A 27,500-nucleotide genomic window follows, 5' to 3' on the forward strand; every position below is an offset into this window, starting at 1 on the left:
ACCAACTGTATTCACATGCAGAATATCCCAAATACACACGTGCAACAACAACAACAAAAAACAATAATAACATTCGAGAAATATAGTCAAGAGAATGACAGATCAGATACACTAAGAAATTTAGTCATTCCTGGTTATTGGTATTTTACACATCACCAAATAAGCACAAACGCTCGTAACGTTCAAACATAATATAATCGGCAAACAATAGACATACCGTGGTTTTGATGCAGATGATTGAAGACAATATCAACAATCATGAAGTGTTTGGTAACGTTCAGCACTATGCAGAAGCAATGCTCTTCTTCTGCGTTCACTCGTATGCACAAGAGTGGGCTTTTACGTGTATGACCGTTTTTACCCCGCCATGTAGGCAGCCATACTCCGTTTTCGGGGGCGTGCATGTTGGGTATGTTCTTGTTTCCATAACCCACCGAACGCTGACATGAATTACAGGATCTTTAAAGTGCATATTTGATCTTCTGCTTGCATATACACACGAAGGGGGTTCAGGCACTAGCAGGTCTGCACATAATGTTGACCTGGGAGATCGTAAAAATCTCCACCCTTTACCCACCAGGCGCCGTCACCGTGATTCGAACCCGGGACCCTCAGATTGACAGTCCAACGCTTTAACCACTCGGCTATTGCGCCCGTCTAGAAGCAATGCTCAATTTTAGCATCCCAAATCATTGCACCTTTTGGTCACAGTTTCGTGGTTTATGGGACGAACAACGGAAAAAGCAAGATGGTGACACGTTAGTTTAGTGACTGAATGCACATCAAAATTGAGTAAAGTAACGTACAAAATAAGAGTCGTAATCCACTGAAAATGGGTTACAACATCTTCTAACGGTAATACCGTTTCATGCATGGACAAAAATTGCCTGTAAAATAGATGCAGTAATTTAGGATGCTAAAATTGGACTTTACCACAAACAAATAGTTCTTGGAAGAGTCAGTTACATACCAACCAGACTCTTGTTTACAAAGATCAGTTAATGTCTACAGAAATTAGATTGTCACAAACAAATGTAAGTGAAACACCAAGCAATAAGTAAAAACTGGGTGAAATGAATAACATCTAACGATCAGTCGTTGTAATTACTGATTTAATTAATCAGATAAGTGACATGCACACAGTCCTTTGGCGAGCATTTCAGAACAATCAACTGAATCGTGTTCAGAACAGAACAAGACAGAAAACGTATAGTTCAAACTCACGACACTAACCTTTATGACAACACGTGTCGACAAAACCGTAGAAACTCCACATCACTGCATGTATTTTAACGTCATTTTTTTCTCAACAGTTGAGGGTACGATAGTGCAATAGTTAAAAACAACAACGAAAAACCCCAAACAAAACAAACAAACAAAAAACAAAACAAAAAAACCCCAACAAAACACACCAACAAACAAACAAAAAAATCGTTCACCAGCATTCTGACAGTAGTTTCTTCCACTAGAAATGATTAAAAGTAAAACCCAAAAGAAATGACAGAAGAAAGAAACAAAAGAAAGAGAACAGCATGATCTAAGACTTAAGAACCTAGGGTGAGTAAAGAACCCACGGCAACAAGACTCATGGCAAACTTTGAAGTAAAATCCACTTGTTTAGGAAGATCAACAAGAACAACAACAACAAGAACAACAATACCAAGCACAACAACAACAACACCAAGGACAACAGTAAGACCAACACTGTCACAACCCGTAAGGGGTTGCCCATGACCCCCCACCCCTTCCCAGACTAGCTAACGTCCCGACAACACAAACACAGAGACACAGAAGAGTTCAGCTCGTTGCTTTACTGTGGTGATGCAAAAAAATACATAAATAAATACCCGCCACAAAGCAAGGCATTACAAACCAAAAAAATAACCTTTGTCTAAACACCGCACAATTTATGCCATTTACAGTCAACCTGCAGCACCAGTGCTGCTCAACCCCACTGCCAGAGTTCAAACTCGTGCTGACAGCTGACACTCGTAGCTTGATGGCTGAAGCTGGTCGGCCAGAGGGACAGTGGAAAGGTGGGAAAGGGGTAGATGGAAGTATGGAGTGGGAGCGGAAGTGGGAACGGGAGTGAGGGAGTTCCCAGGCTTGTGTTCTGGGGGCCCGTCAAAGGCAGCGGCACGGAGGGGAAGAAACACCGGAAAAACCTGTAACACCCCATTGGCTCTGTAGACTGGTTGTTTTTTAAACCAGTTGTAAAAGTATACCCCACCCCCCTTGTCTTCCTTAAGCAATATACATTGCGCTAAACAAGGCAATAACAATATTCAAGTTTCAATGATACTAGTTCTGAATAATTGAAACGGCACCAGTCAGGCTATATCACATTTCCAAAAACAAATTTGAAACAATCTGAGCTGAATATTATTATGGCAAAAATGTTACACCTAAACACAACAAATTTACTAATTCCCCCCTATATTTGGAAGTAAAAGAATACTGTATTTAAAAGATATCCACTAAAAAAAACACATCACATTAACCTTACAAACAACCTAAACCTCACTCTTAATCACAAGTCACATCACTAAATGTTACGACAACAAACACAGACTCCCTCACCTGTCACCAGGCACGTCACTGGCCCAGAGTGAAACAGACAAATACAGAAGAAGGGGTGACAAAGGGAAACGCCCCCACTACTTCATCGACGGCGCCCTACAGCACGCACGCTGGAACGGCGACCCGTCTCTCTGCCAAGCTTGGCGTCAACAGCCCAGAGAAATCTCTCTCTCCTAACCAGATTGACTCCTGAACTCGCTCAGAGTTCGAAAAAAAACCGTTCAGGAGAAGGGACATGCCACACGTGCAAAAGCACGAAGGAGAGAGGGAGGTGAAGGAGAGGGATGGAAAGAGGGGGAGAATGGAGAGAGAGGAGAACAAGGGGGAGAGAGGAGGAGAAGGGAGGGAGAGAGGGGGGGAAAGAAGGGAGAGAGAAAGGGGAAAAAGAGAAGGGGAAAAAAATGTAGACAGGCATGCACGCAGATCGCCCACGAGCCGTGACAATACCCCCCTTCTTAAATTCAAACCACATGGTTTGAACCCTTGACCACATGTCGCGGCGAGTACACACAAAAACGTTCAACCAACCCCAGTGACAGATTTTCCATGAATTTCCCCATTTCTAAAAATAGTTCGCCTGAGGCCAGAAACACACCTACACATGTTCAACAGAAAGGAACTTGTCTCAACGTGTACCCAGCACAACAATTCCATCAATCAGGTCATACACATTTTGAAAATAAGAGGAAAAGGACAAGAAAAAATTGTATAACCTGTTTAGATAGTACCCCCCACACTTTCTAACACTTGAATATGTACACGTAGCAAACAAAGCAAAAATGAAAAGGCCAAACCATGAATACAGACTTTATTTTTTAGCGGTGTGCACGTTTTAAAAGCTCTAGCCTGCTCTGCATGTTGGGACGGAGCAACACCTTGCCGCCCTTTACAAACTCTCTAGGCATCCCCCCAAAAGGGACTCTGGGGACTCTTCGTTTAGCGACTGCCTTCTGGCACCTCTCGCATGACTGGACATAATGCCTGATGTCGGCACACATGCCGGGCCAATAAAACTGAGGGAAAATCTTGTCCCGGGTGCATTGAATGTCCAAATGACCAGACATGGACTCGACATGGCCCAGCAGCAATATAGAAGTGCGCAGAGCCTTAGGAACACAGAGCTGTGTGACTTCTCCACAGTGGTTCCTGAAACATCGGAAGAGCACACCCCGCTTACGGCGGTAAGTTACTTCTCCAGACCCTGCCTTCTGAACCAGTTTACTTTTGGCTGACTCTCTTGCTTTCAGCAGGTCTGGGTCTTGATCCTGCTGCTTTATGAGTTCCTCTCGAGTCATGTGACCATCTACACTATCTGGGGGAAGTGGAAGGACAGACTTGGAACTACGCTTGGGCTGGGCTCTACTCCTCACAGTACCCACGATCTTGGAGTCAGCGTAGACGGGAACGTCCACGGACGTGCCATCAGCATTCCATGCCGTGTTCCCAATAAGGACGTCCTCAACTGGTGCCTCCATTACGGCCACATGAAACCTGCCGCAAACGAAAGGCGACTGCAGATTCACCAAAGCTATCGGCAGCAAAGATGAACATCTGGATTCTGCCAAGATGACTCGGACAGTAGATCCCGTGAAAGAACTGGGAGGAACCAAGTGACGGGCCACGACAATCATGTGAGCCCCAGTGTCGCGCAAACCTCGGACAGTCTCTCCATTGACTACGACCTCACAACGGGGGGAGTATGTTTGTGAAGCGCAAGGGACGCACAGAGTAGGGGGTGGAGGGAGATATTTTTCCTTTGAAGGCAAGCGAGTGACCACCATAGAAACTCGTTTAGGAGGATTACACTCCCGAGCGAAGTGTCCGATGTTGCCACACCTGAAACAGGTTGGTGGCTTGGGGTTGTGGGTTCCCTGAGCCCCTGGCTGTCCGGTGCCAGATTGATTGGAAAGGTTCTCATTGGCCTGAACTGGCCTGGAAACTATGTCCTGTTCTCTTTCCATCCTCTTGGAGGCTTTGAAATCTGCTTCGGCTGAACGCCCTGCCTTCCTAGCACGAGCGACCTTCGTTGCGATACGGGCCACATTTTCTACCCTACGGGGTTCTTCTTTGCGAATTTCCGTAACCAATTCGGGAGTCAAGATTGCAAAGAACTGCTCTTGGAGGAAGAGATCCTTGATGTCCTCCACTTGATTTTCGTCCCGTCCACTCGCAGTGCACCAACGAGATAGGCACGTCTTAAGGCGATCAAGGAACTGCTCAAAAGTTTCCTCGGCCTGCTTCCGCATGGAACGAAACTTCTTCCTGTATGAGTCAGCATCCAACAGGAAGACGCGCAACAATGCGGCCTTCAGCGAATCGTAATCCCTAATTTCAGTTTCAGAGAGTCGTAGACAGGCATCTCTAGCTCGGCCTTGAAGCAAGGTAACTAGACGGGCTGCCCAAGACTCACGTTTCCATCTGTTAAGGAGAGCTACCCTCTCAAAATGGCTTAAGAACGAGTCCAGGTCGTCCTTCCCGTCGAAGGGTGTGAGGGTGAGCTGCTGTACCGACCTGGCCTCTATCTCTTCTTGCTTAAGCTCGAGCTTCCTCTCAAACCTCTGCCTCTCCTCTTCCAACCGTCTCTCTCTGAACAACCTGTCCTCCTCCCTTGCACGTCTAGCCTCCTCCCTATCTTCTTGGATACGCCTTTCCTCTCTGATTTGCCTAGCCTCCTCTTTCTCTTCTTCTCTGAGGCGCCTAGCCTCCTCTTTCTCTTCTTTGATAGCATCTATCACGAACCGAGCCAAAGCCTCACCAGATAGTCCTAGATCAGAGCCCAAGGTCCGGAACTTAAAATAAGGGTCTTGAGCGGAAGCAATCTCTGACTTGGCCTCACCCTTACCTGCTGAACCAGGCGAGCCATGAAGCTGTTTGCCTAACTGCTCTTTGACCCAACCAGACAATTCTGTTTTCTCAAGGGTCCCTGGAGAACGGCTCGTATCATCCCGTTTGGGTGCTGGCGTCTTATGCCCTGGTGTGGCAGCGTTAGCGGCGTGCCTCCGTGTCAACATAGTGCCACGTTTCTTGAGGGGATACAGTCTGAATACACTTCCGCCACACGACAGTGACTACTCTTCCCACGTAAAATAGTCTGCGGACACCACGACCTTCAGCAACAAGTGAGTTACAAACACCCAGTCTATCTTGTCCAAACACAATCTTTACGGCACCCACAACCAAATATGAAGTGTTCTCAACGAACCAAATAATGGGACAAACAGAACAAAGACACCCTCCCCACCTTACCTTCCTAACTAACCTATCAGTTACCCCGCATCTCCACCATTGTCACAACCCGTAAGGGGTTGCCCATGACCCCCCACCCCTTCCCAGACTAGCTAACGTCCCGACAACACAAACACAGAGACACAGAAGAGTTCAGCTCGTTGCTTTACTGTGGTGATGCAAAAAATACATAAATAAATACCCGCCACAAAGCAAGGCATTACAAACCAAAAAAATAACCTTTGTCTAAACACCGCACAATTTATGCCATTTACAGTCAACCTGCAGCACCAGTGCTGCTCAACCCCACTGCCAGAGTTCAAACTCGTGCTGACAGCTGACACTCGTAGCTTGATGGCTGAAGCTGGTCGGCCAGAGGGACAGTGGAAAGGTGGGAAAGGGGTAGATGGAAGTATGGAGTGGGAGCGGGAGTGGGAACGGGAGTGAGGGAGTTCCCAGGCTTGTGTTCTGGGGGCCCGTCAAAGGCAGCGGCACGGAGGGGAAGAAACACCGGAAAAACCTGTAACACCCCATTGGCTCTGTAGACTGGTTGTTTTTTAAACCAGTTGTAAAAGTATACCCCACCCCCCTTGTCTTCCTTAAGCAATATACATTGCGCTAAACAAGGCAATAACAATATTCAAGTTTCAATGATACTAGTTCTGAATAATTGAAACGGCACCAGTCAGGCTATATCACATTTCCAAAAACAAATTTGAAACAATCTGAGCTGAATATTATTATGGCAAAAATGTTACACCTAAACACAACAAATTTACTAATTCCCCCCTATATTTGGAAGTAAAAGAATACTGTATTTAAAAGATATCCACTAAAAAAAACACATCACATTAACCTTACAAACAACCTAAACCTCACTCTTAATCACAAGTCACATCACTAAATGTTACGACAACAAACACAGACTCCCTCACCTGTCACCAGGCACGTCACTGGCCCAGAGTGAAACAGACAAATACAGAAGAAGGGGTGACAAAGGGAAACGCCCCCACTACTTCATCGACGGCGCCCTACAGCACGCACGCTGGAACGGCGACCCGTCTCTCTGCCAAGCTTGGCGTCAACAGCCCAGAGAAATCTCTCTCTCCTAACCAGATTGACTCCTGAACTCGCTCAGAGTTCGAAAAAAAACCGTTCAGGAGAAGGGACATGCCACACGTGCAAAAGCACGAAGGAGAGAGGGAGGTGAAGGAGAGGGATGGAAAGAGGGGGAGAATGGAGAGAGAGGAGAACAAGGGGGAGAGAGGAGGAGAAGGGAGGGAGAGAGGGGGGGAAAGAAGGGAGAGAGAAAGGGGAAAAAGAGAAGGGGAAAAAAATGTAGACAGGCATGCACGCAGATCGCCCACGAGCCGTGACAATACCCCCCTTCTTAAATTCAAACCACATGGTTTGAACCCTTGACCACATGTCGCGGCGAGTACACACAAAAACGTTCAACCAACCCCAGTGACAGATTTTCCATGAATTTCCCCATTTCTAAAAATAGTTCGCCTGAGGCCAGAAACACACCTACACATGTTCAACAGAAAGGAACTTGTCTCAACGTGTACCCAGCACAACAATTCCATCAATCAGGTCATACACATTTTGAAAATAAGAGGAAAAGGACAAGAAAAAATTGTATAACCTGTTTAGATAGTACCCCCCACACTTTCTAACACTTGAATATGTACACGTAGCAAACAAAGCAAAAATGAAAAGGCCAAACCATGAATACAGACTTTATTTTTTAGCGGTGTGCACGTTTTAAAAGCTCTAGCCTGCTCTGCATGTTGGGACGGAGCAACACCTTGCCGCCCTTTACAAACTCTCTAGGCATCCCCCCAAAAGGGACTCTGGGGACTCTTCGTTTAGCGACTGCCTTCTGGCACCTCTCGCATGACTGGACATAATGCCTGATGTCGGCACACATGCCGGGCCAATAAAACTGAGGGAAAATCTTGTCCCGGGTGCATTGAATGTCCAAATGACCAGACATGGACTCGACATGGCCCAGCAGCAATATAGAAGTGCGCAGAGCCTTAGGAACACAGAGCTGTGTGACTTCTCCACAGTGGTTCCTGAAACATCGGAAGAGCACACCCCGCTTACGGCGGTAAGTTACTTCTCCAGACCCTGCCTTCTGAACCAGTTTACTTTTGGCTGACTCTCTTGCTTTCAGCAGGTCTGGGTCTTGATCCTGCTGCTTTATGAGTTCCTCTCGAGTCATGTGACCATCTACACTATCTGGGGGAAGTGGAAGGACAGACTTGGAACTACGCTTGGGCTGGGCTCTACTCCTCACAGTACCCACGATCTTGGAGTCAGCGTAGACGGGAACGTCCACGGACGTGCCATCAGCATTCCATGCCGTGTTCCCAATAAGGACGTCCTCAACTGGTGCCTCCATTACGGCCACATGAAACCTGCCGCAAACGAAAGGCGACTGCAGATTCACCAAAGCTATCGGCAGCAAAGATGAACATCTGGATTCTGCCAAGATGACTCGGACAGTAGATCCCGTGAAAGAACTGGGAGGAACCAAGTGACGGGCCACGACAATCATGTGAGCCCCAGTGTCGCGCAAACCTCGGACAGTCTCTCCATTGACTACGACCTCACAACGGGGGGAGTATGTTTGTGAAGCGCAAGGGACGCACAGAGTAGGGGGTGGAGGGAGATATTTTTCCTTTGAAGGCAAGCGAGTGACCACCATAGAAACTCGTTTAGGAGGATTACACTCCCGAGCGAAGTGTCCGATGTTGCCACACCTGAAACAGGTTGGTGGCTTGGGGTTGTGGGTTCCCTGAGCCCCTGGCTGTCCGGTGCCAGATTGATTGGAAAGGTTCTCATTGGCCTGAACTGGCCTGGAAACTATGTCCTGTTCTCTTTCCATCCTCTTGGAGGCTTTGAAATCTGCTTCGGCTGAACGCCCTGCCTTCCTAGCACGAGCGACCTTCGTTGCGATACGGGCCACATTTTCTACCCTACGGGGTTCTTCTTTGCGAATTTCCGTAACCAATTCGGGAGTCAAGATTGCAAAGAACTGCTCTTGGAGGAAGAGATCCTTGATGTCCTCCACTTGATTTTCGTCCCGTCCACTCGCAGTGCACCAACGAGACAGGCACGTCTTAAGGCGATCAAGGAACTGCTCAAAAGTTTCCTCGGCCTGCTTCCGCATGGAACGAAACTTCTTCCTGTATGAGTCAGCATCCAACAGGAAGACGCGCAACAATGCGGCCTTCAGCGAATCGTAATCCCTAATTTCAGTTTCAGAGAGTCGTAGACAGGCATCTCTAGCTCGGCCTTGAAGCAAGGTAACTAGACGGGCTGCCCAAGACTCACGTTTCCATCTGTTAAGGAGAGCTACCCTCTCAAAATGGCTTAAGAACGAGTCCAGGTCGTCCTTCCCGTCGAAGGGTGTGAGGGTGAGCTGCTGTACCGACCTGGCCTCTATCTCTTCTTGCTTAAGCTCGAGCTTCCTCTCAAACCTCTGCCTCTCCTCTTCCAACCGTCTCTCTCTGAACAACCTGTCCTCCTCCCTTGCACGTCTAGCCTCCTCCCTATCTTCTTGGATACGCCTTTCCTCTCTGATTTGCCTAGCCTCCTCTTTCTCTTCTTCTCTGAGGCGCCTAGCCTCCTCTTTCTCTTCTTTGATAGCATCTATCACGAACCGAGCCAAAGCCTCACCAGATAGTCCTAGATCAGAGCCCAAGGTCCGGAACTTAAAATAAGGGTCTTGAGCGGAAGCAATCTCTGACTTGGCCTCACCCTTACCTGCTGAACCAGGCGAGCCATGAAGCTGTTTGCCTAACTGCTCTTTGACCCAACCAGACAATTCTGTTTTCTCAAGGGTCCCTGGAGAACGGCTCGTATCATCCCGTTTGGGTGCTGGCGTCTTATGCCCTGGTGTGGCAGCGTTAGCGGCGTGCCTCCGTGTCAACATAGTGCCACGTTTCTTGAGGGGATACAGTCTGAATACACTTCCGCCACACGACAGTGACTACTCTTCCCACGTAAAATAGTCTGCGGACACCACGACCTTCAGCAACAAGTGAGTTACAAACACCCAGTCTATCTTGTCCAAACACAATCTTTACGGCACCCACAACCAAATATGAAGTGTTCTCAACGAACCAAATAATGGGACAAACAGAACAAAGACACCCTCCCCACCTTACCTTCCTAACTAACCTATCAGTTACCCCGCATCTCCACCATTGTCACAACCCGTAAGGGGTTGCCCATGACCCCCCACCCCTTCCCAGACTAGCTAACGTCCCGACAACACAAACACAGAGACACAGAAGAGTTCAGCTCGTTGCTTTACTGTGGTGATGCAAAAAAATACATAAATAAATACCCGCCACAAAGCAAGGCATTACAAACCAAAAAAATAACCTTTGTCTAAACACCGCACAATTTATGCCATTTACAGTCAACCTGCAGCACCAGTGCTGCTCAACCCCACTGCCAGAGTTCAAACTCGTGCTGACAGCTGACACTCGTAGCTTGATGGCTGAAGCTGGTCGGCCAGAGGGACAGTGGAAAGGTGGGAAAGGGGTAGATGGAAGTATGGAGTGGGAGCGGAAGTGGGAACGGGAGTGAGGGAGTTCCCAGGCTTGTGTTCTGGGGGCCCGTCAAAGGCAGCGGCACGGAGGGGAAGAAACACCGGAAAAACCTGTAACACCCCATTGGCTCTGTAGACTGGTTGTTTTTTAAACCAGTTGTAAAAGTATACCCCACCCCCCTTGTCTTCCTTAAGCAATATACATTGCGCTAAACAAGGCAATAACAATATTCAAGTTTCAATGATACTAGTTCTGAATAATTGAAACGGCACCAGTCAGGCTATATCACATTTCCAAAAACAAATTTGAAACAATCTGAGCTGAATATTATTATGGCAAAAATGTTACACCTAAACACAACAAATTTACTAATTCCCCCCTATATTTGGAAGTAAAAGAATACTGTATTTAAAAGATATCCACTAAAAAAAACACATCACATTAACCTTACAAACAACCTAAACCTCACTCTTAATCACAAGTCACATCACTAAATGTTACGACAACAAACACAGACTCCCTCACCTGTCACCAGGCACGTCACTGGCCCAGAGTGAAACAGACAAATACAGAAGAAGGGGTGACAAAGGGAAACGCCCCCACTACTTCATCGACGGCGCCCTACAGCACGCACGCTGGAACGGCGACCCGTCTCTCTGCCAAGCTTGGCGTCAACAGCCCAGAGAAATCTCTCTCTCCTAACCAGATTGACTCCTGAACTCGCTCAGAGTTCGAAAAAAAACCGTTCAGGAGAAGGGACATGCCACACGTGCAAAAGCACGAAGGAGAGAGGGAGGTGAAGGAGAGGGATGGAAAGAGGGGGAGAATGGAGAGAGAGGAGAACAAGGGGGAGAGAGGAGGAGAAGGGAGGGAGAGAGGGGGGGAAAGAAGGGAGAGAGAAAGGGGAAAAAGAGAAGGGGAAAAAAATGTAGACAGGCATGCACGCAGATCGCCCACGAGCCGTGACAAACACCAAGGACAACACCACCACCACCAAGGACAACAACAACAACGACAACAGGACAACAACAACAAGGGCAACAACAACTACACCAAGGACAACAACAACACTAAGGACAGCTTTCTCAGTACACCTCCTCAATGTCCTCCACACCCATCATATTGTGACCGGCGTCGCCCACACTAGTGCCCTCTCTCCGCCTCTCTCCCGCCCTGCTCGTGCTACCCGCCCCGAACGCTGTCACCATGGGAGGGGGCGGCGCTACCGGTGAAGACTCGCCGGCGCCAGCCACTGGAATCGACGGCAGCGCAACTTTCCGGCGGGTAAGCTTGGGCAGGGTGGAGTTTGACGCGATGGCCGGACCGCCGTTCATCATGGGCGGAGGACCCCCGTTCATCATGGGCGGAGGACCACCGTTCATCATGGGCGGAGGACCCCCGTTGAGGCCAGGAACACCGCCATTCATCGCAGGCGTCTCCCCAGAATCCCCGGACGTGGACACGAACCCGGGAGCTCCGGGGATGGTGGAGGGAGGGGGGAGAGGGGGCACCATCAACGTGGTTCCAGGGACCCTGTCAGCGGTGCTGAGCACGGTGCCGCCGGAACCCCCTCCCCCCACGGGAGGTCTTCCCCCCGGCGGGAAGGCCGGGTCTGTGCCGGTGGTTGGGGGGCCCGGGACCGGAGGGGGGCAGGCGGAGGCGGCGTGGGGGGGCTGTTCGTGGGGCTGGGGGCCGAAGGAGGGCGGGTGATTGGGGGGAGGGCAGGAGGGCTGGAAGGGGGTGGTCGTCATATGGGGGGGCGGGGGCCGGAGGGCTTGCTCGTAGGGGTTGCTGCTAGCACCTGGAACAGCACACACGGCAGGTTTCGGTGTTGGACATTTTTGAAAATAGTTTCTGTTCATTTTCATATATTTCATAGGGAACAGGGGAAAAGATGTGTTCTGCAGTTACCGTATCATCTATGCGGGGCCTGTACTTAATTATCTTTTTTATTCATTTACTTCTTTCTTTGTTTCTTTCTCTCTTTCTTTCTTTATTCTATTTACTTATTTTGTTGTTAGTTTGCTTTATTTTTTATCACTACAAACAACAGTATGACACACCACCACAGCACTATAACACAGTATCTGAGATACTTGTAGACACACACCACCACACCACTATAACAGTATCTGAAATGCTTGTAGACACAAACCACCACACCACTATAACAGTATCTGAGATGCTTGTAGACACACACCACCACACACTATAACACAGTATCTGAGATGCTTGTAGACACAAACCACCACACACTATAACAGTATCTGAGATGTTTGTAGACACAAACCACCACACCACAATAACAGTATCTGAGATGCTTGTAGACACAAACCACCACACACTATAACAACAGTATCTGAGATGCTTGTAGACACACACCACCACACACTATAACAGTATCTGAGATGCTTGTAGACACAAACCACTATATAAATACAAAGACAGACAAAAAAGAAGAACGGGAACACATACAAGACGAAGAAAAATAAAAAAGGAGAAGCGGAAGACAAAAAAGAGGCTTAACAACAACAACAGCAGCAACACAATGACGACAGCAACAACAAAAGCTGCAACAACAACAGCAGCAGCAACAATAACAAGAACAGCAACACCACCACCACCAACAGCAATAACAAAAACAACAACAGCAGCAGCAACAACAACAGCAATAACAACAACAACAACAATAGTAGCGGCAACAACAACAGCAGCAGAACAACAACAAGAAGAAGAACACGACAACAACAACAACAGCAATACCAACAACAGCAGCAACAATAAAAGCCACAACAAAAACACGACAACTATATCAACAACAGCGACAAGCACAATAACAGGAATAATAACAACAGCAACAACAACAAAACAACAGCAATAACAACAACAACAACAACAGCGACAACAACAACAACAGCAATAACAACAAAAACAACAACTACAGCAGCAACAACAACAACAGCAATACCATCACCACCACCACCACCAATAGCAACAACAACAAAACACCACCATCAACAACACCACCACCACCACCACCAACAGCAGCAACAACAACAACAACAGCAACAAAACACCACCAACAACACCACAAACACCACCACCACCACCAACAGCAGCAACAGCAACAACAACAACAACAGCAACAAAACACCACCAACAACACCACAACCACCAACACCAACAACAGCAACAGCACCAGCAGCAACAACAACAACTACAACAAAACAACAACACGACAAACACCACCACCAATCATCAATCAATCAACCAGTCAATCAACCAATCAATCACAATTAATTGATTGATTGATTAATTAATGAAGAAGAAGAAGAGGAAGAGGAAGAACAACAACAACAACAACAAGAGGAAGAACAACAACAACAACAACAGCAAGAGGAAGAAGAAGAAAAAGAACAACAACAACAAGAGGAAGAAGAAGAACAACAACAACAAGAGGAAGAACAACAACAACAAGAGGAAGAAGAAGAAAAAGAACAACAGCAACAAGAGGAAGAAGAAGAACAACAACAGCAAGAGGAAGAAGAAGAAAAAGAACAACAACAACAGCAACAAGAGGAAGAACAACAACAACAAGAGGAAGAAGAAGAAGAACAACAACAACAACAACAAGAGGAGGAAGAAGAAGAACAACAACAACACCACCAACAACAACGTACCCATGTGGAGGATGGTGATATTTGCGGTGTCCCCCCTGCTGTGAGCGGACTGCACCATACGGACCACCTGGTTGCTCTTCTTGTGCATCACGTAGCACACCACGCCCACCACGACACACACCACCACGATCACCACCACCACCACACCCACCACCAGGGCCGTCCTGGGAACGTGGACAACGACCTCAACAACTACACTGACGTCGACAACAATGACAACAACAAGCTTGATCAATGATATAAACAATTTTAACAATGAGTGGAGTGACGGCCTAGAGGTAACGCGTCCGCCTAGGAAGCGAGAGAATCTGAGCGCGCTGGCTCGAATCACGGCTCATCCGCCGATATTTTCTTCCCCCTCCACTAGACCTTGAGTGGTGGTCTGGACGCTAGTCATTCGAATGAGACGATAAACCGAGGTGCCGTGTGCAGCATGCAATTAGGGCACGTAAACGAACCCACGGCAACAAAACGGTTGTTCCTGGCAAAATTCTGCAAAAAAAATCCACGTCGATAGGAAAAACACATAAAATTGCACGCAGGAAAAAATACAAAAAAAGAAAAGAAAAAAGGATGGCGCTGTAGTGTAACGACACGCTCTCCCTGGGGAGAGCAGCCCGAATTTCACACAGAGAAATCTGTTGTAACAAAAAGAGAAAGAGAAAGAGAAATAGGAACAAGGCCATTGGCATCAATGACAACTATGACATCAAGAAGAAGAACAAGAACAAGAGCAAGAAAAACAATAAGACGAAGACGACGAAAAACACAAGAACAGTGTCATCAAGATAAAAAGGAGGAGAAGAAGAACAAGCAGAACAAGAAGAACAATAAGACGAAGACAACGAAAAACACAAGAACAATGTCATCAACAGCAAGAACGTAATTGGAATGCATCACCACACACACCACCACTGGGAACGTAGACAACGACCTCAACAACTACATTGACGTCGACAACAATGACACGAGAATAATAATAATAATAATAATAACAATAATAATAATAAAGAAAATGATTTTGATGATGATGGTGGTGGTGGTGGTGATGATGATGATGACAAAAGAAGAAGAACAACAACAAAAAACAGCAACAACAACAGCAACAATGACACCACCACCACCACCAATAAGAACAACCGCTAACCAACCATCCTACCAACCAGCGAGCCAGCCAGCCAATTCACTAACTAACTAATTGCCCACCCAACTAATTACCTAACTAACCAACCAACCAATCAACCACAAATGTATACACATAATTATGGTCCAAAGGCTACCACACACAGCACTTTTCCCCTTGTCAGTTCTTCCTTGCCTGACACTAATGCTGGGCAATGGCACAGACCAGCTGCTGCCCCCTCAATGCCGTGCACACATTCTGATCCCCCTTCAGTCCTTCTGGACCCTCCCCCCTCCCCTCAAGAGAGCTGCAAAGAACCTTTCTTTCTTTTTTGTTGACGGGAGATTTGTGTGCGCGCGCGCACACACACACACACACGGACGCACGCACACACACATACACACAAACATACACATACACACACATGCACGTGTTTTCTTCACTTTCATGATTCATGCACAGACCACGCAGAAACAACAACAAGAACAACACACACACACACCACACACACACACCACATCACACACACCACACCACACCACACCACACACACACACACACCACACCACACCACACACACACACACAAACACACACACACAACTTACACGTTCCAGCAGCATTCCTCATAGGGCCAGGTGCCACAACATCCGTACTCGCACACGTCATAGTGACTGTTGGAGATGAAGCAGTTGGAGCTGCCTCCACACTCTGCGAGGACAGAGACACGAGAAGAAGGAAAAACGGTGTGCAGCTGACACAGTTTATGATGTATCAGATTGAATGTTATCCTTTTTAAATATTTTTTATTATTATTATTATTTTTTTTTTTTAGAAATATCTATTCAACCGTGACATAAACAGTAATTTTAACTCATTCAGTACGGCCAGTCCTCTCTTTCCCCTCTACACAGACCCTCGGATGTCCAGTGGGTGTCTGAATGACCCAACCTTTAGCTTCCGTCGTCAGAATTGTGGTATTCTTTGTCAACATTCACCTCTTCAGTATAAGAGCTTTCCGCTTGCAATATTTTGGTTGTGGTAATTGGGGTGAAACGCTGTTAACGTCGTCTCTTTCGCCGTTCGTATGGAAAGAGTTAACACTACACACATCCACACTCCTGCCCAGCACACACACACACACACGGAAGCACACACACACACACACACACACACATACACGGACGCACGCACACACACACACACAGACGGACACTCGGACGCACGCACACACACACACACACACACACACACACACACACACACTCACACATTATATGTACGCACGTGTAGTGAGAGGGTGTTATATAATATTTACGGATCACAATCTTCAAATCTTTTAAATAGATCAACTTATTTTTTAATGGTATTGGTAATTTTGTGAATATCAAATTATTTCACACTGGCGTTTCCATACGCTATACGAATTAGTTCTGTTGGAAGTCGTAGCAAGGCTGTCATACCAACAAGTGCTACATTTTCGTTTATGTTTTTATCCTAACATGTACATTCTTTATTAACGATTTAAAAAAAAAAAGAAAGAAAAAAAAGACTGATCCTAAAACTGCAACGAACTGGTTCAAAAACGAAAATCATCAAAAACATAAAATATTAATTTGAAGGACAAAGTTACCTGCCAACAAGGCCAGCAACGCACTGAGGAAGAGAGTTACCTTTCCTGGTGCCGCCATGTTTCTGGAATGACTGACTGTTATGTTCTCTCAGTGGGGAAAAAAAACAACAACAAAAAAAAAAAACCTGGTTAGCCGCCGTTAGCTGTATACTGGTGCTGTCGACGCCAAAATCACGGCACATGGAACCTCTTTCACCGTGGATTATCGGCTTAAATATAGGTGGTACTCTTTGGGGGATTAGTCGTATGTGGGTCAGAGTTTTCTCTTGATCTTTCTTGCTGTATTTTTGTCGATTGCTTTCTTCTGTTGTTTGGATAATTCGATTGTGTGTGTGTGTGTGTGTGTGTGTGTTTGTTTGTTTCTTGTTTTTGTTTTGAATTGTCTTTGTCTTTCCTTCCCTCCTTCTTTCTTTGTTTCTCTGTGTCTGTATATCTGTCTTTTGTCTCTCATGCCGATCTCTGTCTCCGTCTCTCTCTCTCTGTACAAGTACAAATCTTTGAAAAGGTCGTAGTTGTTTGTTTGTTTTGTGGTTGTTGTCGTTGTTTTTGTTTGTTTGTTTATTTTGTAAGTGTACTTTATGACATGTGTGGTATATTGCTGTTGTAGTAGTTCGACTTTGATTGTGAGCAATTTATGGTATACAAAGTATGTTGCTGTTGTATTCAGTGTGACTGTTATGATTCCTATATTTCAATGTACATGTGGTACACCTCTTCAGTAAGGGGTTATGGCCTTTATTTGAATAAAACATTTCGTTTCGTTTCTGTCTCTCTCTCTCTTTCTCTCTCGTCCGCCTCGCTCTCCTTCGTTCTCTTTCCACGTGTTTCTCTCTTAATTACTCTGTCCTATCAAGTATCTATCCTCCCTCCGCCCCCGCCCCCCCCTCTCTCTCTCTCTCGTGTGTGTGTGTGTGTGTGTGTGTGTGTGTGTGTGTGCAGTTCAATTCAGTTACTCTAGGAGGCGTAACTGCGTTCGGACAAATCCATATACGCTACACCACATCAGTCTGCTAAGCAGTTGCTTGACCGATATATATGATATATATATATATATCGTCAGACCCTATGGAAAAAAAGAAAAAAAGGCGCATAAACAAAGAAATGGGTACATTATTAAATTAATGAATAAATTAATACTCAAACTAACAAATAAATAAATACATAAATAAATAAGCAAATAAATCAATGAATAAATAGATAAACGGATAACATAAAAAGTAAGCAGATAGACAATGAAATGAAATGAAATGCAGGGGGGAAGAAATTTAAAAAATGCAACAATGATGATAAATAGATAAACAGATAACATAAAAAAGTAAGCAGACAGACAACGAAATAAAATGAAATGCAGGAAGAAAAAAAAGACAATAATAATGATAAATAGATAAACAAATAAGCAAATAAATGTAAATTAACATACAGACACGCACACACACACACACACACACACACACACAACAGATACGCAACAAACATGCAGTTTCACACACACACCAAAAAAAAATCCGAGCCTGCCAGGATTCGAACCAGGAATCTTCTGATCCGTAGTCAGACGCGTTATCCATTGCGCCACAGGCCCCGCTGTGCGAACAGAGAGAAAACAAAATGATAGTGGAGGAATGCAAGTGCAGGAAATCAGTCAACCAATAGTTTCGTCATTGAAGATGATTTAGGTGGTTGTAGTCGTAGCAGTAATAGTAGCAGTGGTGGTGGTGGAAGTGGTGGTTGTAGCAGTAGTAGTAGAAATAGTCGTAGTGATGGTAGCGGTGGCAGTGGCAGTGGTAGCAGCAACAGTAGTAGCAGTGGTAGTGCTGTTGGTGGTAGCAGTAGCAGTAGCAGAAGAAGTAAGGGCTAATCATTTGGGGCTGATTAACAAAGATATCTTTACATTAAAAAAGAAGAAGAAGAAGGGAGGCGGAGAAGAACTTTCGAAGAAAGCATCTAAATTCTGTTTGAAGGAGGAACCTATTTCTGTGCCTGATATGACTTCAGTTTTATTGAGAATGGTTTTGTATGTGACTGCAAAAAGAACACATACACACACACACACACACACACACACGCGCGCGCGCGCGCACACACACATGCGCACATATCCCCCGCCCCTACTCACCCTCCCCTACCCTACCCCCACCCCTTTATTTATCCCCATCCCCTCGTCTGATATCACTAAACCGTGAAAAGACGTTAAACTAAACTAAACAAACACACACACACACACACACACACACACACACACACACACACACACACACACAGAGATTCAGATTCTTATGGTTTGTTCATTTCAGGGAAATGTGAACAGACAATAATTATAAAACCAAATATAGACATAAAGATTAAAACAGTGCAACTACGGATATATCAAGTTAATCATGAACATTAAGAAATAAGTATTTCCCTATATCTAAATGCTTTGTAGAAAAACAGAGACACATTTCGCACATCAGGGTCAGACAACAATAAAACCAGTTTGAAAAGACAAGGTTGTAGGTATCTGGGTCGAATGAAGGTTTCTCTGGTTTCTTTCAGTACTTCACAACTGCAAACAAAATGAACTTCGTCTTCTTTTGAACGTTTACACATGGTACAAAATCAAATCAGATTCTCCAGTGTCTATACCGATGTACAGCCGAATCAGAAATACCCAGCGTAAACCTCGCAGTGATATATTTTATATGTTTATCAGGATTCAAAAGCAAATATGGTTTCACAACATGCGAGACAAAAAAATGTTCTATATAACTCAAATCTTTGAGAGAGAGAGAGAGAGAGAGAGAGAGAGAGAGAGAGAGAGAGAGAGAGAGAGATCTATATTTATATCGATCATCAACCAACATTTTTTTTCCTCCGTCGGTGAGGCAGATTTGTTCTGCTTCATTAATCCGAAGGATTATCCCCTCCTGTCTGCCTGGGACGGATTAGCAACGATAGTTTTCTGTTGTTATGCATGTTGAATTTTAATGCAGCTTTCAACGGAAATATGTCAGTGGTCCGCTACTTATTCACCTGCACATTTTTCTGACGTTTTAACTCACTCAGTACGGCCAGTCCTCTCTTCTCCTCTACACAGACCCCTCGGATGTCCAGTGGGTGTCTGAATGACCCAACCTTTAGCTTCCGTCGTAAGAATTGTGGTATTCTTTGTCAACATTCACCTCTTCAGTATAAGAGCCTCCCTCTTGCAATATTTTGATGATGGTAATTGGGGTGAAACGCTGTTAACGTCGTCTCTTTCGCCGTTCGTATGGAGAGAGTTAATCCTCCCCTGAGCAGTTCAGTGGTCTGTCTGTCACCGTGTGTCTCTGCCCCAACACACCCCTCTCTCTTTCTGCCTCCTAGCATCTCGTTTCTCTCTCCCTGTTTCTGCCCCATGTCTCCGCTATCTGTCTGTCTGTCTGTCGCTCTTTCTGCTCTCCCCGCGCCCCCCCCCCCAGCCCCCTCTCCCCCGCCTCCTCCTCTCATCTCTCTCAGACAGCTCATACGCTTGCCTTGATGTAGTGATGTTTTCCCTTTTTTTGCCATGTGTATTGTATCAGTATAGTAACCCCCGAAAATTGAGTATGGCTGCCTACATGGCGGGGTAAAAACGGTCATACGCGTAAAAGCCCGCTCGTGTACATACGAGTGAACGTGGGAGTTGCAGCCCATGAACGAAGAAGAAGCAATTTTCTGTAGAAAAATCCACTTCGATGATGACAAATAGTAAAAAACAAACTTGCAGACAGAAGAAAAAGGAAAAGGAAAACGATGCTAAAAACTGTAGCGACGCTCTCCCTGGATAGAGCAATCAGAATATCACACAGAGAAATGTGAAAAAAAACCATACAATACTTACAAAGATACAAATCCTCTTTCTGTCCCTCACATGGTGATGGGGACAACTGACCAGAATGTTGGCCCTGATGATGGAGTCATCGTCACAGACCGACTCCACGAAGAAGAGGTGGAAGGGGTTGTTGACGGTGAACTCCTGCATCAACATCTGTCTCCTCTTCCTCGTCGTGTTGGTGGCGTCGATGATCTGAGACACACAGTGGGAAGGATGGAACCAATTCAACACGTAGATGTCATGCACGAGGCTTGAACCTTATACCCACCCCCGAAAGCGGAGTATGGCTACCTTCATGGCGGGGTAAAAACGGTCGTACACGTAAAAGCCCACTCGTGTATATACAGTGTGGCTCAACTCTGAAACGAAGAAGTTTCTGTTTTTGTACTTAACTGGTGTAGTTCATTTTGTAAGTCAGGTTAGAGACTCTTCCTTCTTTGCTACTGGTAACCATGTAACCTGGCACTACCTGCCATGTGTGTGTGTGTGTGTGTGTGTGTGTGTGTGTGTGTGTGTGTGTGTGTGTGTGTGCGTGCGTGCGTGTGTGTGGTCATTTCATTCATTCATGTAGCTATTACTTCCTGTGTCAGGTCACAGGCTCTTCTCTGCTACTGGTAACCATGTAAACCAGTACTACCTGCCGCATGTGTGTGTGTGTGTGTGGGGGGGGGGGGTGCATGGGGGGCGCATGACACACAGTGGGAAGGATGGAACCAATTCAACACGTAGCTGTCATGCACAAGACTTCATCGTGATCACCCCAAGTTTCTTAAACCCTTTAATTAATTGTTGAATGCGGGACGGATGGAGTCATTTCAACGGGAAGCTGCCATGCGAAAGACATCCTAGTGACACCCCCCCTCCCTTCCCCCTTAATCAACTGTTGAACTTCGGGCAAATCATGTTACTTTGGTGAAATTACAGTGTTGTAGGTTTCTTTTTTTTCTATCATTTTAAATTTTTACTCTCAGCCTCATTGTTTTTTTTTTCAAATGAAATATACCCTGTTTAATTACTTAATACTATGATGCCGTGTTTACATTAACGACCGCAGTTTTGTCAGGCAACGTAATTATTATTTTCTACAGCAAAAGATATGTTAAACATTTGCACTTGAAGCAAACCACACACAGCAAAGTAATAGATAGACAGAAATGATTATGTAATTATAGTCTGTGGTGCATGTACACAAACAAGCAGACAGACAGGAATAAATGAATATGCAATCCATTGATAGTGGTGGAGCAGATAGCAATAGCTTCTTCGACATGCAGTTCCTACCGCCGTGAGTTCCACCATTTCGATGACAGTGTGTACAGCAGTCTTGGACAGATGGATGCACACACACACACACACACACACACAACACGTCCGTAAAAACACTCCCAACGTGCAGTGGTCAAAGGGAATGGATCATGATAATTGGTGAAGAGAAGACGTTGGCAAGGATTATTTCCCTTTAAACTTCGTGTCAAGAACGTTACGACGATGCCTTTTTTTCCCTTCAAAATTTAAGTTATCAGTATTATTTGTAAGACAGGTAGTTTTCTGAATCGCAGTAAATCTGTTCCGGTTTTGAAGATGTTTACAGATTTCTTGCAACTGCTCCCCCCCCCCTCTCTCTCTGTTTGGCGCGCGAGCTGAACTGTGTACAACACTTACCCAACCGCCGCCCAGGTTTGAACACTGACAGTTGGACTGAAAAACTGACAACAGTGTTGCTGAGGAAACGGGTCGCGTATCAAGAATTACACCATCGCCTCAGCGATTCGCACACAGATAAATGACCCAGTCACCCCAGTGGCGCTTTCGACCCAAGCAGAATACAATGATTTATTTGCAAGGTAGGCTTGCCGACCAGTATGCCCCTTTTCCTTGTCAACAGTGATTCAGGCGAGACGATCTATTGCCCTCCAGAAGGCCATGGACAATCACCCCACCCACGATACCCAGGGGGAACTGTTGTATACCTGAATCACACAGAAGATGAACATGTCTGTGAGGGACACATACAAACACGGAACTGCTTGTTAACGGAGGCTGCCTGGGGGGGTGGGGGTGGGGTGGGGGAATGGTGTAAGTTTTACAATTCACAACAGCATCGGAGAACCATGCACTCATTCATCCACAACATGGAATTATGTACATCCACTAATACGGCGTCTCAGACAAATTACTGTGGAGTTTTATCTCTTTCTGAATGCCTGACTGGCTAAACTTTTTCTCCTTACTTTTGTCGAACATGTACCAGACTCTTCTTCTTCAGCACTGAGCAGTCAGAAAATGAATAAATAAATAAAGCGGTCGAACAATTGACAAACGTTCGCATACCTTCTATGTTTCTAGTTATATCTTTTAGCAATAATTCTCAAACTCAAAGAAAACAAACGCGCACATTAAATGTGAAAACATTTGCTGTTACGTTGAAGAAGATTTCAAAATTTGAGATAAAGACACAAAAAAGTGAGATGAAATTAATGCATTGACACTTTAGTAATTTATCAAATAAATACCTTCGCTTGGGTGCATTATTTTTGTGTGAACAAAACCCGAAATTTCCAAGTAGGATGGGAAACTACTGGTTCCAAATCATCGTAATGATTGCCGGCTGCTTTTTGTGTCGTCTGCTGGGAAATAAATCATTTTTGACAGTAGCTTCCCTTGCCAATCCTTCGGCGCTTATGTTGGCGCCTCTCTCTCTCTCTCTCTCTCTGTGTGTGTGTGTGTGTGTGTGTGTGTGTGTGTGTGTACTTTTCAAGGAAAGCAATTTTAAAATGTGTTGAGAAACATGAGACTGCCGCTCTCACATTCTCTGACCCCATTCTATGAGATGGTTTGTCGCTACCTGTGTGGTCGTACATGTGCTATTTTCTGTGGTGAGTCCAATTTTTGGAGAAAATGCAGTCAATAATTAAGTACGAAAACTCCTTTTGAAATGTTCAGCCCCTTTATATAAAAAATAAAAATAAATGTGTGTGTGTGTGTGATCCATCAAAACATGCGATATTGCGATATATTCCGAATGAAATGCAATTTGAAACATAAAAATGAATAATTTGTCGACTGTCTTGAAATCTTAAAAAGCCTCTGTGGTCAATCGAGCTGTCAACACGAACAAATGGCTGCAAATATGACTGAATATTTTGGGAAATTTCTGTCTATCTTTAGCTAAATGGCGAATCACGGACAAATATATATATATATATATATATATATATATATAGAGAGAGAGAGAGAGAGAGAGAGAGAGAGAGAGAGAGAACGTATTCCTCAAAACCAAATGATAAATCAGTCGAAAGGGGGAAAATTCTAAGTGAAATATTTTGAAAAGCTTTTTTTTTTTTTTTAAAGTAATGAAATAAAGAAAAATACACACACAAAAAAAAACAGTGTCTTACAGGGCCATGGCCGCCATGTTTGTTTCCTGCCATTGCTCTGACAACATGCTGTTGTTGTTTTCGGACTTAATCTTTCAAACAAATCTTGTTTCGTTTAATTTTGTGTTGATCAGGTTTATCCAATAGACCACTCGTTTTCTCTGTCAACACATTTATTGACATTATTGCTATCACTATACTATTGTCGTTGTTGTTCTTATTGTTGTTGCTGTTGCATTATTGTTATTGTTGTTATTATCATTATCATCATTATTATTATTATTGTTGTTGTTGTTGCTGCTGCTGTTGTTGTTGTTGTTGTTGTTATTCTTATTGTTATCACTGTTTTTGTTGTTGCTGCTGCTGTTGTTGGTGTTGATATTGTTGGACTATGTTGGTGGTAAAATATCTTTACAATTTTCCAAAAGAAGAATAAACATCCCCCCTCCCCGCCCCTCCCCCCCCCCCCCAAAAAAAAAGAAAAGAAAAAAAAGAAGAAAACATTTGCTAAATGAAGTAGACATTGCAGAATAAATCAATAAAACCAAACGTGTAAGCACCATTACCAAACATAATAAATTAAAAAAAAAAATTTTTTAAACCAAAACACCTTGGCATACTCTCCTTTGATCATATTTTCTGTCCTCTCACTTTTAGAATGGGGGTAAGGGGGTTGGAGGCGAGAGGGGGGGGGGACAAAAATTGCTGCTACACCGACAAGACAGGTGACATGACTCCGGGCCAGACTCTTACTTCACTCCTGTTGTTTGCCTCATTTTCCTTTTCCCGCCATCACTGAGCCCTGCAGCAAGGGAAGTAACTGTTGTAGGGGTGGAGGAACACAAAAGACCATTGACACTTCAGTTCGACACAGGCCCCGGGAAATGCGAGGTAACGTAACCCCTCAGCTGTTGAATGAGATCGGCGTGGCAGTTTCAGTTTCAGTTTCAGTAGCTCAAGGAGGCGTCACTGCGTTCGGACAAATCCATATACGCTACACCACATCTGCCAAGCAGATGCCTGACCAGCAGCGTAACCCAACGCGCTTAGTCAGGCCTTGAGAAAAGAAAAAAAAAGGTGAATAAAAAATAGATAAGCTTACATAAATAAATAAATAATAATTATGATATAAAAAGGTAGTAGTAATGATAATAATAAAAAAAAAAAAAAAAAAAAAAAAAATAAGACAACAATGATGATAAATAAGCAAATAAATGTAAAACATGAAGACACACATTCACACATACACCCACACATGCATAACAGATATGCACCAAACATGCAGTTTCACAGGCGTGGCAGAAAAGTGCAGTTGCTACCACTATTGTGTACGTATTAAGCGCTGTGATCGCCTTAGCTAAACAGAAGCAAATGCAGTCAGTCACACCCCCTGCAGAACAGACAGCCGGACAACAGAGCATCTGCTGCAGTCCTGCCCACTCCACCAAGCGCTCCGAGAGAAAACCTGGCCCGATCCAGTCCCAGCGGCCCGGAAGTTCTACGGAGGACCCGCGACATATTGCCGCCTTCGTCGAGGAGACGGGGGAATCCATCTGATAAATGACGAACGAGACAACAACAGTCAGTCACAAGAAGAAAAGTCCAAGAATGAAATTTGGTGATTTGACGACCCGACCTGTAAGCTCTGTTTTACTACAGTGAGATGACACGCTTCACTGACGAGCATAGTCATCAGCAGCATTTAAGGAGTTAAAGAATGGAGAGTTTGTGTTGTTGTCACATTCTTTGCATATTTTTTTTACTTATCATTTATTCAATTAGACTTTTGATCAGTGAGCTGTTGAGTTTGGATTTTGTGTGTGTGTGTGTGTGTGTTGGCTTGTGTTCCTACCACCCCGTCACGTGATAAACAAACGTTGTGATTGGTGGAGACGTGTTTAACCCAGATGTGGAAAGGAGGGTGTGGGATAACGCCTCAGGGAAAGGGGAGGGGATGAAGGGTGGTGGCAGTGTCTCACCCCCATTCCTCTCCCCGTATCTGTCTGTCTGTCTGTCACTTCACCCGTCTTTCTGTTTGTGTGCGTTGTGATTATATCCATTTTGTTGCGTGAATGTTTGTACAGTGTCTGTGTGTCTTTTGTGTGGTGAGAGAGAGAGAGAGAGAAAGAGAGAAAGAGACAGAGACAGACAGACAGACAGACAGAAAGACAGAGGGAGGATGGGAGAGGTTTTAGTGGCGTTTTCATACAGGCATGGGTTTTATTTTATTATTTTGATCGTACATCAACCCTCAATGGCTTCCTGAGAGTTTCAGAATGTGTCCTGTTTTGACTACCAATCGTTTCCGTTTTGCCTATTTGGCTTCTATGTCTCTCTGTCTCTGTCTGTCTGTCTGTTTGTCTTTCGTTTGTCTGTGTGTCTTTCTGTCTCTCTCCTTCTTCCCCTCTTACACACACACACACACACACACACACACACACACACAAACACACCACCACCACCACCACCACCACCAACAACAACAGCAACAACTGAGTACAGAGGCGAACTTGGGAATAGGTGAACACAAATCAGCGATAGGTGAATCAGGAAATGAGGCGAATCAGGATGACACCTTTCACACTGGTTGTCACCTGAAGGGAGAAGTGTAGGACATGTACCAGCGATAGCCCCAGGCTGTAAATCAGTCACCACTCCTACTGACCAATGTCCAGTGGTCCCACAACTCCCATCTGGGAGGAAGGTGGCAGAATGGTTAAGACGCTCAGCTACCAACACAGAGAGTCTGTGAGGGTGTGGGTTCGAATCCCGCTCTCGCCCTTTCTCCCAAGTTTGACTGGAAAATCAAACTGAGCGTCTAGTCTTTCGGATGAGACGATAAACTGAGTTCACATGTGCATCACTCACTTGGCGCACTGAAAAAGAACCCGTGGCAACGAGAGTGTTGTCGTACACAAAGGTACACAAATATATTTTGTATTTGTATTTGTATTTCTTTTTATCACAACAGATTTCTCTGTGTGAAATTCGGGCTGCTCTCCCCAGGGAGAGCGCGTCGCTCCACTACAGCGCCACCCATTTTTTAAATTATTTTTTCCTGCGTGCAGTTTTATTTGTTTTTCCTATCGCAGTGGATTTTTCTACAGAATTTTGCCAGGAACAACCCTTTTGTTGCCGTGAGTTCTTTTACGTGCGCTAAGTGCATGCTGCACACGGGACCTCGGTTTATCGTCTCATCCGAATGACATATATAGCATGCACTCAAGGCCTGACACGCACATTGGGTTATGCTGCTGTCAGGCAGCTAACTAGCGGATGGGGTGAAGCTTGTCAAGTATGGATTTGTCCGAATGCAGTGACGCCTCCTTGAGAAACTGTATCTGAAACTCTCACCCACTCTCTCTCTCTCGCTTCCTGAGAACGTTGATGTTTTTGACTTTTTGCATTCATTATCTGTTGTTTCGCTTGTCAGTTTAACGACTTCTCTTTTACAAGGTCCTTTAAGTAATTTCCTGTAAT

General features: G+C 45.1%; 2 protein-coding genes and 1 non-coding gene across 3 annotated transcripts; all 3 read right to left on the reverse strand.

The window, feature by feature from the left end:
- Window positions 1–3,395: 3,395 nt before the first annotated feature.
- LOC143299592 (uncharacterized) lies at window positions 3,396–5,591 on the reverse strand. Its single transcript, XM_076612879.1, has 2 exons — window positions 5,320–5,591; window positions 3,396–4,905 (listed from the first exon to the last, which is right to left on the reverse strand). The coding sequence occupies exons 1-2, from the start codon at window positions 5,589–5,591 to the stop codon at window positions 3,396–3,398; spliced, it is 1,782 nt and encodes a 593-aa protein (XP_076468994.1).
- Window positions 5,592–7,555: 1,964 nt separating this feature from the next.
- Window positions 7,556–9,751, reverse strand: LOC143299593 (uncharacterized). Its single transcript, XM_076612880.1, has 2 exons — window positions 9,480–9,751; window positions 7,556–9,065 (listed from the first exon to the last, which is right to left on the reverse strand). Exons 1-2 carry the CDS (start codon window positions 9,749–9,751, stop codon window positions 7,556–7,558), a joined length of 1,782 nt encoding a protein of 593 aa, XP_076468995.1.
- Window positions 9,752–18,317: 8,566 nt separating this feature from the next.
- Trnar-acg (transfer RNA arginine (anticodon ACG)) lies at window positions 18,318–18,390 on the reverse strand. Its single transcript has one exon. It is a non-coding gene; the product is annotated as a tRNA-Arg (tRNA).
- Between the last annotated feature and the right edge of the window lie 9,110 nt (window positions 18,391–27,500).

The sequence above is a fragment of the Babylonia areolata genome, chromosome 25, assembly GCF_041734735.1.
Source record: "Babylonia areolata isolate BAREFJ2019XMU chromosome 25, ASM4173473v1, whole genome shotgun sequence".
Classification (NCBI taxonomy): Eukaryota; Metazoa; Mollusca; class Gastropoda; order Neogastropoda; family Buccinidae; genus Babylonia; species Babylonia areolata.

Coding starts and splice junctions, on each gene's coding strand:
- LOC143299592 (XM_076612879.1), bottom strand. CDS start 5,591: ATGTTGACACGGAGGCACGCCGCTAACGCTGCCACACCAGGGCATAAG. Junction 4,906..5,319: donor TCTGGTGAGGCTTTGGCTCG/GTTCGTGATAGA, acceptor AACTGAAATTAG/GGATTACGATTCGCTGAAGG.
- LOC143299593 (XM_076612880.1), bottom strand. CDS start 9,751: ATGTTGACACGGAGGCACGCCGCTAACGCTGCCACACCAGGGCATAAG. Junction 9,066..9,479: donor TCTGGTGAGGCTTTGGCTCG/GTTCGTGATAGA, acceptor AACTGAAATTAG/GGATTACGATTCGCTGAAGG.